Source organism: Panulirus ornatus, chromosome 37 (genome assembly GCF_036320965.1).
Source record: "Panulirus ornatus isolate Po-2019 chromosome 37, ASM3632096v1, whole genome shotgun sequence".
Taxonomy (NCBI): Eukaryota; Metazoa; Arthropoda; class Malacostraca; order Decapoda; family Palinuridae; genus Panulirus; species Panulirus ornatus.
Genome location: NC_092260.1, coordinates 16,619,172 through 16,635,730, shown reverse-complemented (window position 1 = coordinate 16,635,730; position 16,559 = coordinate 16,619,172). Strand labels below are relative to the sequence as shown.

At 39.8% G+C, this 16,559-nt stretch overlaps 1 protein-coding gene across 1 annotated transcript in view; it reads right to left on the bottom strand.

The window, feature by feature from the left end:
* Nucleotides 1-3,096: 3,096 nt before the first annotated feature.
* The window catches only part of mib1 (mind bomb 1), a 35,971-nt gene continuing 22,508 nt past the window's right edge, over nt 3,097-16,559 (bottom strand). Inside the window, exons 7-12 of the mRNA XM_071684276.1 lie at nt 12,163-12,337; nt 9,220-9,364; nt 7,844-7,944; nt 7,453-7,593; nt 4,056-4,253; nt 3,097-3,252 (exon numbers count right to left, since the gene is read on the bottom strand). Of these exons, the coding sequence (XP_071540377.1) occupies nt 3,097-3,252; nt 4,056-4,253; nt 7,453-7,593; nt 7,844-7,944; nt 9,220-9,364; nt 12,163-12,337 (916 nt within the window). The remainder of the gene's footprint in view (nt 3,253-4,055; nt 4,254-7,452; nt 7,594-7,843; nt 7,945-9,219; nt 9,365-12,162; nt 12,338-16,559) is intronic.

The following is a 16,559-nucleotide window of genomic DNA, read 5'->3' as shown; positions in this document are numbered from 1 at the left end:
CAAAACTCTACATTCCTCTCCCTCCTCTCTCTATTCCCCCTTCCCCTTTCAATATCATAACTCTTACCTTTTCCCCTAAACTGCTTCCCTCAGTTTTACTATATCTATTTTTTTCATACTTGATCACCTTTTTCCAAGTTAGGGAGGTAGTGCTAGAAACGAAGAAAAGCCACATTAGCTCACATCCATTCTCTAGCTGTCGTGAGCAATCACTGACCTTCCCATGATTTACCCCAGATGTTTCACATGACCTGGTTCAGTCCATTGACAGCATGTCGAACCTGTATGCACATCATTCCTATTCACTCTATCCTGTGCACAATGTAACCAAGATGAGAAGGTAGAGATGGGAAGTATGTATGAGGAGAGAAATCTGGATGCTCCTGCTGAGTAAAAAAAAAAAAAAAGCCCAGGGGTTTGCAAAAAAAATGGTTTGGAAATGTCTTGGGGATAAAATCAGGGACTTAGTGTGAGGGCAAAGGAGGATGTCTGGAAAGGTGTGGATGAGTGTGAAGAAATGAGCCACAGATATATGTGGGTAAAAATGAAATTGTAGTATGAGAATGGGGTGATTATTAGTGATCATGCACCTGAAAACAGGATTGAGGACAAAAGGTGAATGTTTTGGGAGGAGGTAAGCATGTCAGTCAAAAATTTTGATGCAAGAAATCAGTTACTAGTGATAGGTGTTTTGAATGAGAGAATGGGTAATGTGGCAGTTGAGGGTATAACTGGGGGCCATGGAGTACCCAGTTCTGTAAAAGAATATGGTGAACAGTACCGATAACTGTGTGCTGAAAAAGGAATGGTGATCAAGAACACCTGGTTTAAAAAACAGACAAGCATTAGTATAAGTGGGTGAGTAGGAAAGATGGTAATTGGGAATCATTTGGTTATGTATTAATTAACAGGTAAGCCGAAAAAGAAACTCTCGGATATGACATATTGGGAGGGGCTGCTGGCAGAACATCTGATCACGAACTGGTAGAGGCAGGGTGAAGGTAGGCGATGGTTTTTAGGGAAGAGTGTGGTTAAAATGTGAGCTTTGTAAACAGACTTGTGTGAAGATATAAAAAGAGAGTAGAATGGCAAAAGATGAGAGTAAATGAAGGTTGGTGAGTGGATGAGGAAAGGGAGATATTTAGGGAAGCAGTGCTGACAAGTGCAAGAGAAGTGTAAGGCATGCCCTGCCCTGCCCCTGCCCCTCCCCCAACAAATTCCATCCTCCAAGACCCTTACACTCATCTCCCTCACCATCCCAGTCATAAAAAAGAAAAACAGCCAAGGCAACATCACACACCATTGATTCAAACCCATCCTCATCTGGAACCACTCACCCTCCCCTCATCCTACTCGAAACATTATGTTTCACTCTCTTGGTAAAAACTCTCTACTACAGCTAACAGTTTTCCTCCCACACCATATATTTGCAACACCTTCCACACAGCATCTCTATCAACCCCTTCATATACCTCCTCGAGATCCATAAATGTTACATATATGTCCCTCTGTTTCTTTAAGAATTTCGTGCACACATTCTTCAAAGTAATCATCTCATCCAGTTATCCTCTACCATTCCTAAAGCCATGCTGTTCCTCCCCAACATGAAAATCTGTGCATATCACCACCCTCTCAATCACCACTTTCTCATACAACTTACCAGCCACACTCAACAAACTCATACCTCTGTAATTTGAATACTCACTTTTATCCCCCTAAACTTTATGCCAATGGCACCATACATGCTTTCCACCAATCATCAGGCACCTCGCCATGAGCCATGCATAAAATGAAAATCCTAACTAACCAATCAACAACACAATCACACCATTTCTTTAAAAATTCAACTACAATCCCATCCACTCCAAACAGTCTTTTGCAATTCATCTTATACAAAATTTTCACCACCTCTTCTCTTTTCACCAAACCAATTTCCATGACTTCCTCACATCACATACCTTCACATCAAAATCATCTCACATCTGATACCTTATCACTCAGCACATTTAACAACTTTTCCATATTCTTTCTCCATCTCTTTCTCATATCTGAAAAAACACTTCCCCATTTCCCCTCCTTTGACAATATTTCCATTTCTTCTCCTGTTTTTCTCACACTATTAACTTCCATCTACAACATTTTCTTATTCTCCCTTTATTATGATGACACTCACCTATACTCTCATTTATCCTCTTTCTTAGCCCCTATACCTTCCTGTCGACCTCCTCCCACTTTCTACTGTACATAAGTCAATCACCTGCACTCCTTCCTTCAAATAAATTCCATACACCTCTCTTTTGCCTCTAACTAATCCCACCACTCACTACCCTATCTCACCAGTCCATCTCCCTCCTTCCACATGTCACAGACTTATCTCTCACATGTAAGCAGTGCTTCCCTAATCATATCCCACTCCTCACCAACTCCCCTAGCTTCATTACTTTCATCTTTTGTCATTCTCTGCTCAAGCTTTCCTGGTATCTCTTCTTACAAGCCTCTTTAACAAGCCCAATCACTTTCACAGCCCTCTTCCCATCTGTACCATTTCCTCTTTTCCTAAAACCTACACAGACCTTCGCCCTCACCTCCACCAAGTAATGATCAGACATCACAATAACCCCTTTCCATCTTTCCTATTCATACAGTACCTACAAAAATCTTGTCCATCTCCCTAGATATTTTCTGTGACAATGTCACACTTTCATTTTAGTACTTTGTCAACTCTCCTTTAGCCTTGATTACCATCCGCTCCTTGCAAAACACTTGTGTGTCTTCTTTATTCCTATCATCTCCAAGTGCATAAACACTAATAATCATTCACCTTTTGTAATCCACTTTCATCTTTCACACATGAGTCTAGGGGACCAATTCCTTACACTGTTACAAACATTCCCAAAACTTCTCCTTCAGCAGCTCAGCTTCTGTTCCAACTTTCAGAAATTGAAATATAAGAGGAAGAGAGTTTACAGCCATCCAGTCCCATCCCTTTTAGTGACCTTAAACAACAAGCATGAAATACTTGGGAAGTATTCTTTCTTCCATATCCCCAGTATCAAATATCTTATCAAATATCTATACAATTAAGAGGTTTGGTTCTTACCTTGGATTGCCACGAAGAGCTGCATGATGAAGGGAGTTAAAGCCATTGTTGTTGGTAAGGGTGATGTCAGCTGCATGATCCAGTAGAAGAGTCAGAATGTCATCACGTTTTTTTGAAACAGCATCATGAAGAGGAGTGTCACCCTCATGGTCCTAAAAATAAGATCCTTATTAGTCTTATTCAATACAAGCAAAATATCTATGTTAAGAAATGGAACAAAAACAAATATGACTTCATTTTCCTGGAAAGGACCTATTGGTCCGCTACTGTTTGAATTCCTTTGCATGACTACATTTCTGAGACAGTTAAATTGCCAGTTAATGTAATATCAATCTATTTAACAATCTATATCTCTGACACGTGTTCCAACTTGAACTCCCTCAAGGGGATGGCCATGGCAATAGTCTCCAACTCCTCAAGGGGGTGGCCATGGGAATAAAGTCTCCATATCTAGTGAACCCCAGTCCCACTTTTCAGCCTTTAGTACCTCACTCTTAGCAGGCCACTGGTAGAGGGCAACTCTAGTGCAGTGTCTGCAAAGGCTCCTATCTAATGTTCCTAGTGACTATCTCTACCTAATGCTTCTACCTATTACTACTACCTAATGTTCCTACCTAATGCTCCAGCCTAAATATTCCTGTTAATTACTTCTACCTACTCCTCCTACCATTTTACCAAAAGGCAGGGCTAGCACATAGAGCTCAACACAGGAAAATCTAGTTACAAAGAATGAGTCGTGTGAGTTAAGTGTTGTCAAGTGTTATGTATGACAAAGAGAGACTGAATGTTTGTGAACAGAATACTAGTAGTCCATGTAGAAAGAAAAGAAAGCTACCTGGACTAGAGTAGTGCAACCTGACTTAATTACTAAAGTGCTAGCTCACTATGCAGCTGTTACTAACCCTTCTGATACCCAGTTTCCTTGATACTCAATTAATCAACAAAGTAAACTCACCTGAAGACTTGGGTGCCCTCCTAGTTCAAGAAGTGTCTTAACAACTCCAACATGACCCTTGTTGACTGCAACGTGCAGAGGAGTCTGCCGTCGTTTGCTACGAGCATTCAAATCTGCACCAGCTGCAGCAAGGATTTGTACTACACCTGGCTCATCACCATAGGCAGCATGATGGATGGCACGATCTCCATCTTTGTCCTACAAGGTGAAATGACAATGACAACTTATCGTATGCAATATGACAGACTAAACTTATTCCTGTACTATAAATAAACAATAAAAAATCCATCAATAAATGATATACCATCTTTTATAAAGTTTTCCAGTCCAAGCAATATCTCTTCCAAACATTTTGTTCACTAAATACATTCATCCAAGCAAGTGACTGCTCAGCACATATTCTTTCACTTTAGTCATCACATCAATTTTCGCCTTCATTTGACTCTTCTCTGGTACCCTCTTACGTATTCTTTTAACTCTTTCTTTCCACATATCTCTTTCACCATATTCCACGCAATATACATTACATTACCATGGTTGTTTAATTTGTTTATGGATGGGGTGGTCAGGGAGGTAAACAAAAGTTTTGGAGAGAGGGGATGAGAGGGCATGGGAAGCGATTCAGTTGTTGTTCACTGATGTTACGGCACTGGTGGCTGATTCGAGTGAGAAATTGCAGAAGTTGGTGACTCAGTTTGGGAAAGTGTGTGAAAGGAGAAAGTTGAGAGTAAATGTGAATCACAGCAAAGTTATTAGGCTGAGCAGGGTTGAGGGACAAGTTAGTTGGGATGTAAGTTTGAATGGAGAAAACTTGGAAGAAACAAAGTGTTTTAGATATCTAGGAGTGGACTTAGCAGCAAATGGAACCATGGAAGCAGAAGTGAGTCAGAGGGTGGGGGAGGGGGTGAAGATTCTGGGAGCAATGAAGAATGTGTGGAATGAGAGAACATTATCTCGAAGAGCAAAAAAGGGTATGTTTGAAGGAACAGCAGTTCCAACAATATTATGTGGTTGCAAAGCATGGGCTATAGATAGGGTTGTAAGGAGAGTGGATGTGTAGAAAAAGAAATGTCACCTGTTCTTAATGCTACCTTGCTCACGTGGGAAATGGCAAGCATGTATCACAAAATTATCTATTTTTGTATTCTATTTATTATTCTTTGTCGCAGTCTCCCACATTAGCGAAGTAGCACAAGGAAACAGATGAAAGAATGGCCCAACCCACCCACATACACATGTATATACATACAAGTCCACACACACACATATACATACCTATACATCTCAAAGTATACATATATATACACACACAGACATATACATATATACACATGTACATAATTCATACTGTCTGCCCTTATTCATTCCCGTTGCCATCCCGCCACACATGAAATAACAACTTCCTCTCCCTGCATGTGCGCAAGGTAGCACAAGGAAAAGACAGCAAAGGCCACATTCATTCACACTCAGTCTCTAGCTGTCATGTATAATGCACCAAAACCACAGCTCCCTTTCCACATCCAGGCCCCACAGAACTTTCCATGGTTTACCCAAGACGCTTCACATGCCCTGGTTCAATCCAATGACAGCACGTCGACCCTGGTATACCACATCGTTCCAATTCACTCTATTCTTTGCCCTCCTTTCACCCTCCTGCATGTTCAGGCCCCGATCACACAAAATCTTTTCACTCCATCTTTCCACCTCCAATTTGGTCTCCCACTTCTCGTTCCCTCCACCTCTGACACATATATCCTCTTTGTCAATCTTTCCTCTCTCATTCTCTCCATGTGACCAAACCATTTCAAAACACCCTCTTCTGCTCTCTCAAACACACTCTTTTTATTGCCACACATCTCTCTTACCCTTTCATTACTTACTCAATCAAACCACCTCACACCACATATTGTCCTTAAACATCTCATTTCTAGCACATCCACCCTCCTGCGCACAACTCTATCCATAGCCCACGCCTCGCAACCATATAACATTGTTGGAGCCACTATTCCTTCAAACATACCCATTTTTGCTTTCCAAGATAATGCTCTCGACTTCCACACATTCTTCAACGCTCCCAGAACTTTCGCACCCTCCCCCCCCACACTATGATTTACTTCCGCTTCCATGGTTCCATCCGCTGCCAAATCTACTCCCAGATATCTAAAACACTTCACTTCCTCCAGTTTTTCTCCAGTCAAACTTACCTCCCAATTGAATTGTCCCTCAACCCTACTGTACCTAATAACCTTGCTCTTATTCACATTTACTCTCAGCTTTCTTCTTTCACACACTTTACCAAATGCAGTCACCAGCTTCAGCAGTTTCTCACCCTAATCAGCCACCAGCTCTGTATCATCACCGAACAACTGACTCACTTCCCAAGCTCTCTCATCCATAACAGACTGCACACTTGGGTGTGAGTTATAGAGAGAAAAACTGGAGAAAGTAAAGCGTTTTACATATCAGGAAGTGGATATGGTGGCAAATGGAACAATGGAAACGGAAATAAGTCATAGGGTAAGTGAGGGGGGGGGGGAAAGGTTCTGCGAGCATCAAAAAATATGTGAAAGAGAGGTAGCTATCTGGGAAGGTAAAAATAGGTAAATTTGAAACTATAGTAGTCCCAAAAATGTTATATGAATATGAGGTATGGGATGAGGATATGTGAAGGAGAGTGGAGGTAATGGAAATATGACGTATGAGGATAATATGTGGTGTGAGGTGTGAGTAAGTAATAAAAGAGTAAGAGAGAGGTGAGGTAATAAAAAAGTGGTTGAGAAAGTTGAAGAGGGTGTCCTAAAATAGTTCACATATATGGTAAGGATGACTTCATCCCCTTGAGCTTAGTTTCACTCAGAACCAGAGCATCCAAGTTCCTATCCCAAAACAAACCACCTCTCTGTCCCTTCTTCTCATTCTGGTTACATCCACACAAATTCAGACACCCCAGCCTAAGCCTTCAAGGATGATATGTAATTACTAATAATAAGACTACCAAATCAGTATCATTTTCAGAGAGAAAAGTCATGGATAGCAGTAAAAGAATATGTGCAACTTGAAAGATTGGTGGAAGAACTGGAAGTAAGGTCTACTGCTTTCAGACAATGCATTAATAGTATGAGAATCAGAAAGAGTTGCAAACACCAGTAAACAAAAAAAAAAATCCTATTAAAATTATCCTATTCCTTCAGTGGACACCATGAACTGATCCAAATAATACTTTTGTTAGCAATGCGACATAAATTTCCTAAAACAACTTACTTAACATGGGAATGAATCTTCAGGTGATCCAAAATATGAAACAAATGTGCTTCAAGATTGACTCAGCATTTGTAGTCTACCTAGGCACTTTATCATAAAAGCCATTTAAATATACCCAAAGACTTGTAACACATACCTCTTTCTCAACATGAGCACTGTGCCGAAGTAAAATGTGTATGACTTCTAAATGTCCATTCTGACTGGCTGCTTGCAGAGCTGTGTGTCCCGCAAAGACACCATTTACATCTACATCTCCTTTCTTCAAAATCTCATCAACCTTAAGGAATATACAAGAGTCATGTTACAGGTGCAATCCTTCTGTTTCAACAAACCACAAAAAATAACACAACATAGAAAAAATAGAAATATACTTAATTCTTTTCACCCATAATGTATTAGCATAAATCTGCTTCCTGAGCCGATTAACACTGTAGAGAAAGTCTGATACAATTTAAGGTATAGTTCCATCAAATATCCAGAACCTTTGATATGATACAAAAGAGAGAAATCATCAATCTATATAATACCTTTTGTGCATCACCAGTGGCAGCTGCTTTTACTAATTCCTCATTCAGATCCCCAGAGACATGGGCTTCAAATATCTTCTTCAATAAAGCACTTAATCTTTCTGGTGAGAATAAGATGACAAAAGAATTAATAATACTTCCAATCTTTAGACTTGAAAAAGTATAGGCTGTAATGACATATATCAACAATTATCACATCAACAATGCCTTTAATCTCTTTAATATATATATATATATATATATATATATATATATATATATATATATATATATATATATATATATATATATATTAACAGATATAACTACAAAAAACAAGCAGATTAACTAAACCCCACAAAATAGGTTTTTCACTTTCTCCAAAATTGGTAATTACTTTCCCTTGTCTTTTCTTTTTCATTTCATAATTCTCTATATTTCAATTATGGCCGACCTTCATGTGGACTTTTGTCCATCACTGGAGCCTTCTAAGACACACAGGGAATACGTGGGAAGTATTCTTTCTCCCCTATCCCCAGGGATACCAATACTTATATTTATTAATCTCTTGTTTATCAATCACCTCACCACAAAGAATCTCTAATCTGTGAGCTTCATTGTGCATCAGAAACACCTGAAATTAAGAAGCCCTGCCCCACAGCTCCTTTCCCAAAAGTAAACAGTACTCTCAACTAAAACCACATATTTCCTATGTCCAGCACTTCACATTCACACTAAATACTTGTTACCACAGATGTCAGTTTCTCTCTGAATCTAACCATGCCCAATGAGGACCGGATGCTGAATAATGAACCACCTTCTAACCATGTAAAGAGCTCTAACAATCCATGCTGTAACAGTGCTTCCCTATAATCATGAACCAATGCATAGCATGTGAAACCTGCAAGTAGTGTGGAGCTTGAAAAGTTTGTGAACTAAGTTGAGAGTGAAGTGGCTATGAATCCTGTGAATCTGTGAAAATAGAAAGTTTTCAAAAACCACCACAGCTGTACATAATTTGCAGGATTTTCAGAACACTGCAACATTTTAGTTCTAACAATTTGAATAACCACAGTGAATCAAGCAGAGCCATGCTTAAAGATAATCTCATTCTGCAGCAGCAACAATTTACTTTCTTTTGACTAAGAAGTTAACTTAAGAGCAGAAAACTGAACAACAGACCAGCTGATCCACTGCCTCCAAACAGGGATGCAACATCCATGGTTGGCTAACTATGAGTCAGTGATACCAGTGTTCAATGAAATGGTGGCGCCAAGTATGGCAAGCAAAGGGCTAGTTAATGAGAATTACGGTAACCCATAGATTAACGTCAAAATCTAGTCACTGTAAAATAAAAAGATTACGTTTCTATTATTTCAAAACTGAGTTTAGTTTACCTCCACTAGCAGCACCAGGAACTGCACCATCAGAAGCAACTTTGGTAACAGCTGCAGGGTTGTATGTCCACGAGGTGCCACAGACTTCAACTTTGAGATCGTTGTCATGGTAAATCTGCTGCACTCTCCCTATCTTACCTAAAGTCTGATGAAAATCAGTGGATACTGTATTTAACATCTAGTTTTGCAAAGCATTTCATCAGAGCAGTATAATGTCTAAACCTAAACAAATAACACAATACTTAAGAGACACTGAATCATATCTAAAGGGCATTCAAAGTACAAAAATATTACAGATCATATCTCACATCTTAAATCTCATTCTCAGCTACAATGCTATCAACCTTTATCATCTTACAAAACACAATCCTGCTGGGTCATTTCATGAAAACTGTACAAATATCTTTAAATGAATATCTAGAAAAAGAATTAAATTCCTCAAAAATTCTAGGAAAACACTCTTTTTCATGCTTTAATTCAGCCAACATCATGGATACCATCATATTCTTTGTTCATCCTCTGACTTTCACCAACTCTTCTCTTTTCACCTATCCACTTGCCATGACTCTCACTTTGCATAACTCCTAAATCTACACATCCCACATATGCCACCATATCATCAAATATATTCAACATTCCTTTAAAGTACTCACTCCATCTCCTCTTTACCTCATCTCTCCCTATCATTTCCTATTTGCCCCTTCACCTATGTTCCTAATTATTCTCTTGTTTTTCTTATGCTATCAACCTCCTTTCAAAACAGTTTCATATTTTCCCCTAAGTCTGTTGATACTTGCTCACCCTAACTCTCACTTCCCCCCTTTTTCAGCCCCTGCACCTTCCTCTAGACCTCCTGCCACTTTCCTCATACATTTCCCAATTACTTACACTCCTTCGCTGTAAGTAATGCCCATAAACCTTTCTTTTCTCCTCCACAAAAATTTTTACTTCCTCATCCCACCACTCACTACCCTTTCGCATATTCCCACCACCCAACTTCTACATGCTACACATTTCCCTTGCATATGTCAGCACTACTTCCCTAAATACCTCCCATTCCTCTCTCACTCCCATTGCTTTATCTATTCTCACCTTTTGCCATTCTACACTCAATCTCTCTAGAAATCTCCTCATATAAGCTGCTTATTCACCACCCTCTTCTCTCACTTATCATTTCCTCTTTCCCTAAACCCTCCACAAATCTTCACCCTCGCCTCTACCAAGCAGTTATCAAACATCCCACCAGCTACCCCTTTCAGCAAATTTTCATCCAAGAATCTCACCTTTGGATGCCATCAATACATAATCCAATAATGCCCTCTTTCTATCTTTCCTATTCACTCATGAATACTTATCTAAGTCCATTTTATTAAACCAAGCATTCCCATTCACCTGAACTTTTTCATCACAACTCCACAAATTGTTCATCATTTCATTTACCTCACTGAATACTCCAAACCCCTTAATTATACCCTTAAGTGTTACAGTACCCACTTTCACATTCAAATCACTCATCACCATTGTCCAATCTCTCACAACAAACCTGCTGATAGACTCAACTCAGCTTCTCCTAAAACACTTGCTACCCTTCCTCAGTCCTCTCGAGGCCAGGTGCACATGTGCAAATAATCACCCACCTCTCATAATCCATTTTCATTCTTATCCACATAAGTATGGGGCTCACTTCTTTAAGCTCTTTTACAAATTCTCACAACTCCTCCTTCAGCATGCATGCTACCCCAACTACCTCTCATCCTTACACTAACCCCAGTCTTTACCCTTATGACATTCCTAAACCATTCTTCCCCCTTAACCTTGGGCTTTGTTTCATTCAGAGCTAGAAATATCCTGGTCCCTTTCCTCAAAAATGTAACCTATCTCTCCCTTCTGTTCTCTTAATTACTTTTGCACATACCTCAAATATCACAGGCTAAGTCTCTGGGGAGAATGAGCACTCTATGCATGACTTCATCCTTTGTTCCAACTCTTTATATTTCATACTTAACTGCTGTTCCCAGCATTAGTGAGTCAACCAGGAACAGACAAAGGCCACTTTTGCTCACATCCATTCTCTAACTGTCAGCAAAAGAATGGATGAGAGCAAATATGGCCATTCTTCATCTGTTTCTGACACTACTATGCCAATGTGGGAAATGGCAATAATGTATAAGAAAAATCTTAGAAAAACCTCTTGGAAATCAAAATATAAGAATGGAAGGGTTTATAATCCCTCACTCCTGCTACTGTTGGTCGCCTGATGTGAAAAACTTGGAATTTGTGGGAAGTATTCTTTCACTATTTTCATTATCATTAACATAATTATCATTACCATCAGTAACAGTAGTGGCAGAACTATCGTTATTACTATTATTACTATCACTATTTTTCCTTCTTTTATAAAATTAATCGAATCTCCCATGTTAGCAAGGAAGCACTAGAAAAAGACAGAGAAAGGCCACATTCATTCACCCATTCTCTAGCTGTTGTACGCAATGCACATGAGCCACAACTCCCAATTCACAACCAGGACCCACAAACTATTCAGTGGTTTCCCCTGGTCATTTCACATGCCCTGGGTCAGTTCACTGACAGCATGTTGACCACTGTATACCACATCATTCTAATTCCTTCTATTTCGTTTATGTCTTTCACCCTCCTGCATGTTCAGGCACTAATCACTCAAAAAAATTCACTCCATCTCTCCATTTCTAATTTGGTCTCCTTAACATTATTATTACTATAATCATAATCATCATTGTCATTATCACTACTGCAACCTTTCCTTTAAAGGATGACATTAGCACTAGGAAGTTTTTAAATCATCTGGGAGTCTGTGATTAAAAAAAAGCTCATGAAGTACAGCCCTTCAACTACACTTTCTCTTAAACAATATCATTTAGGACCAAAAAAATAACACATCTAAAGCTTAAACTATAAACTTACCGGCACCATGGCCTCAGCCCATTCTCCATGCCCACGTTGAAGGATCTTAATTCGTTCTAAATCAGCACATATTTGTACAAGGTCACCAACACTGAACTGCTGGCTTGTGCTGGTCTCATTACTAACAACAACTCCACCACCAACCTTGGTTAATACTGCTGGATTAAAGGTCCACCTTGCAAAAGGTAAAAAAAAAAAAATCTGATTAAGATTTACATGGATATTACTACAATAATTCCAAGTTTTCAGTTTATCATAAACAATAAAAAGTTCGGTGTTCACCTCCACTAGCAAAAGAAATCAATATTACAAAATTTATATTAATCTATTTTACAAAGGGTAACAAAAGTTCTAAAGTACATTCATGCATGTGGTGTAACTGGAGACTTCAGATGCCTCGGGCAACATGTGACAGTGTGAGTAATGTTATAAAACACATAAGGGAATTTCAATGACAATCTATTATAACAAAACTTTTGCATTACTATGTAAATGTATATTACAAGATATTTTTTTATCTACCTCTCTATTATACTTTGTCGCTGTCTCCCAGGTTAGCAAGGTGGCGCAAGAAAACAGATGAAAGAATGGCCCAACCCACCCACATACACATGTAAATACATACACGCCCACACACGCACATATACACACCTATACATCTCAACGTATACATATATATACATACACATGTACATATTCATACTTGCTGCCCCAAGCCATTCCCGTAGCCACCCCGCCACACATGAAATGGCACCCCCCTCCCCCCTCATGCGTGTGAGGTAGCACTAGGAAAAGACAACAAAGGCCACGTTCGTTCACACTCAGTCTCTAGCTGTCATTTGTAGTGCACCGGAACCACAGCTCCCTCTCCACATCTAGGCCCCACAAAACTTTCCAAGGTTTACCCCAGATGCTTCACATGCCCTGGTTCAATCTACTGACAGCATGTCAACCCCGGTATATGACATCGTTCCAATTCACTCTATTCCTTGCGCGCCTTTCACCCTCCTGCATGTTCAGGCCCCTGATCACTCAAAATCTTTTTCACTCCATCCTTCCACCTCCAATTTGGTCTATCATTACTCATTGTTCCCTCCACCCCTGACACATATATCCTTTTCATCAATCTTTCCTCACTCATTCTCTCTATGTGACCAAACCATTTCAATACACCCTCTTTTGCTCTCTCAACCACACTCCTTTTATTGCCACACATCTCTCTTACCCTTTCATTATTTACTCGATCAAACCACCTCACCACATATTGTCCTAAAACATCTCATTTCCAACACATCCACTCTCCTCTGCATATAAAACTGTTGGAACCACTATTCCTTCAAACATACCCATTTTTGCTTTCCGAGATACTGTTCTCGCCTTCCACACATTCTTCAACACTCACAGAACCTTCGCCCCCTCCCCCACCCTGTGACTCACTTCCGCTTCCATGGTTCCATCCACTGTTAAATCCACTCCCATATATCTAAAACACTTCAATTCCTCCAGTTTTTCTCCATTCAAACTTACCTCCTAATTGACTTTTCCCTCAACTCTACAGTACCTAATAACCTTGCTCTTATTCACACTTACTCTCAGCTTTCTTCTTTCACAAGAAGATATATGTTCACATAAAAAACATTATGGGACTAAAATAGGAAAACATTCCACTGCAGTAATAATGAAGCTGGACTGTGCATGAACACACCTACACATAAGCATGCATCATTCCAACAAACAATTAAAAAGACAGACAAACAAAAAAGGTACAGCATCAGGGACACTCACAAAGACTGAAGGAGGGTCAACTGACAAAAACAAAATAAAAAACAAGGGATATGGAGACTATTTTTCTGATTTCCAAGAAGAAACAAATTCTAGACCTTACAGTACAGTAAATAATAGAATTATACACAAAAGAAAACTTATAAAAAGTAATACAAAACAGGAGCAAATAACAGATAAGCTGTGTGAAAGGGATACACATGAAAAGTTATGAGGTAATGTGGGGGATCACAATAACTGAAAGGAGGCTGGATTAAAAGTATGCAAATGCAACATACAAGAAAGAGTGCTCATACATCTATCCACCTATTCTCTTGTCACCAAATCCATTCATATTTCCATGGAGTGTATCAAGTCTTAACAAGTATGCACCTTTCGGGGATATTAATTTCGCTAAATTCGAGTCCCTAATCCCCAAAGACTGGCAAAGAGCAAGGATACCCAATTCCCTTCGGTTGAAGAATGTGTGGAAGTCGAGAACATTATCTCGGAAAGCAAAAATGGGTATGTTTGAAGGAATAGTGGTTCCAACAATGTTGTACGGTTGCGAGGCGTGGGCTATGGATAGAGTTGTGCGCAGGAGGGTGGATGTGCTGGAAATGAGATGTTTGAGGACAATGTGTGGTGTGAGGTGGTTTGATCGAGTAAGTAATGTAAGGGTAAGAGAGATGTGTGGAAATAAAAAGAGTGTGGTTGAGAGAGCAGAAGAGGGTGTTTTGAAATGGTTTGGGCACATGGAGAGAATGAGTGAGGAAAGACTGACCAAGAGGATATATGTGTCGGAGGTGGAGGGAACGAGAAGTGGGAGACCAAATTGGAGGTGGAAAGATGGAGTGAAAAAGATTTTGTGTGATCGGGGCCTGAACATGCAGGAGGGTGAAAGGAGGGCAAGGAATAGAGTGAATTGGATCAATGTGGTATACCGGGGTTGACATGTTGTCAGTGGATTGAATCAGGGCACGTGAAGCGTCTGGGGTAAACCATGGAAAGTTATGTGGGGCCTGGATGTGGAAAGGGAGCTGTGGTTTCGGGCATTATTGCATGACAGCTAGAGACTGAGTGTGAACGAATGGGGCCTTTGTTGTCTTTTCCTAGTGCTACCTCGCACACATGAGGGGGGAGGGGGATGGTATTCCATGTGTGGCGAGGTGGCGATGGGAATGAATAAAGGCAGACAGTGTGAATTGTGTGCATGGGTATATATGTATGTGTCTGTGTGTGTATATATATGTGTACATTGAAATGTATAGGTATGTATATTTGCGTGTGTGGACGTGTATGTATATACATTGTGTATGGGGGTGGGTTGGGCAATTTCTTTCGTCTGTTTCCTTGCGCTACCTCGCAAATGCGGGAGACAGCGACAAAGCAAAATAAATAATAAAAATAGAACTGAGGCTAAAAGGTTCTACAGTAAGTACATAAAAGGAGTGAGTGGCAAGTTCTAAAGCAATAGCAGGGGAAAGAAAAAGAGCCTAATTACCCTGCATGAATAAAGCAAAGTGCAAAGATTGACATAAGTATCAATAAAATCAAAGATAGAATTGTAACATAACTCTGAACAGAAAATGACAGTAAAGCAAAACAGGTACACAACAATGCAGCTGAAAATTTCAAGTTAGAAGATGTACTGATGATAAAGATTGGAACACTAAAGTAGAGGATATGCCTTATTAGTTGGTGAGCAGTAAGATTTAGCCAATCAGTTTCTGTACAAAGAAACAAGTGATAAAGAGTAGCAAATTACTGATGATATCTCAGTACAATTAAGGTCACACCGAAGCAAGAGGCTAAGAAAACTGAGGGGAAAAAGTAGCATATATGGTTTCCTAAAGGAAACACATATAAAAGAAACAGCAATGTAGGCACAAATCAAGAATGAGTGAAAAGCACACTATCAACAAGATGGATTGGTCTGTAAAGCTCTAACTCTCACAGCAACCCCTGGTTTTTCCCCTAAAACATTCTCAAATCATTCTTCTTCCTTAACCTTTAGCATTGTTTCAATCAGAGCCAGAACAGCCAGATTTCTTTACTCAAACATACTACCTGTAGGCTCAACCCAGCCAGAGCCTTAAAGGAGGATGAGCACTCTTCACTTGGCTCCTTCTTATGTTCCATCATTTAGAAATTGAAATACAAGAATGGGAGGTCCCCCCACTCTTAACTGACTTCTGAGAGACACAGAAAATACATGGGTAGAATTTATTTTCCTATCCCCAGGAATACACATAAGTATATGTGGGCAAGTAGAAAAGATGGCACATGGGCATTATTGTATCACACACTAATGGATAGGTAACCAAGAGAGAGATTGTTGGATGTGACTGTGATCAGTGGGGCAGCTGATAAGATGTCTAAGTATTACCTGCTGGAGACAAGGGTGAGGATTTGTGGAGGTTTTCAGAAAAGAGTAAATGATATGGGTGAGATATGAGATGTGAAAAAAATACCAGCAGGGATGGAGTGAAGAATGGCAAAAGGTGAGAGTAAATGAAGCAAGAGAAGTGGACGAGGATGGAGGGTATTCTGAGAAGCAGCGATAACATATGCAATGAAGTGCATGGCACGAGGAAGGTGAGAGACGGGCAGGTAGGGAAGGGTAGTGAGTAGTA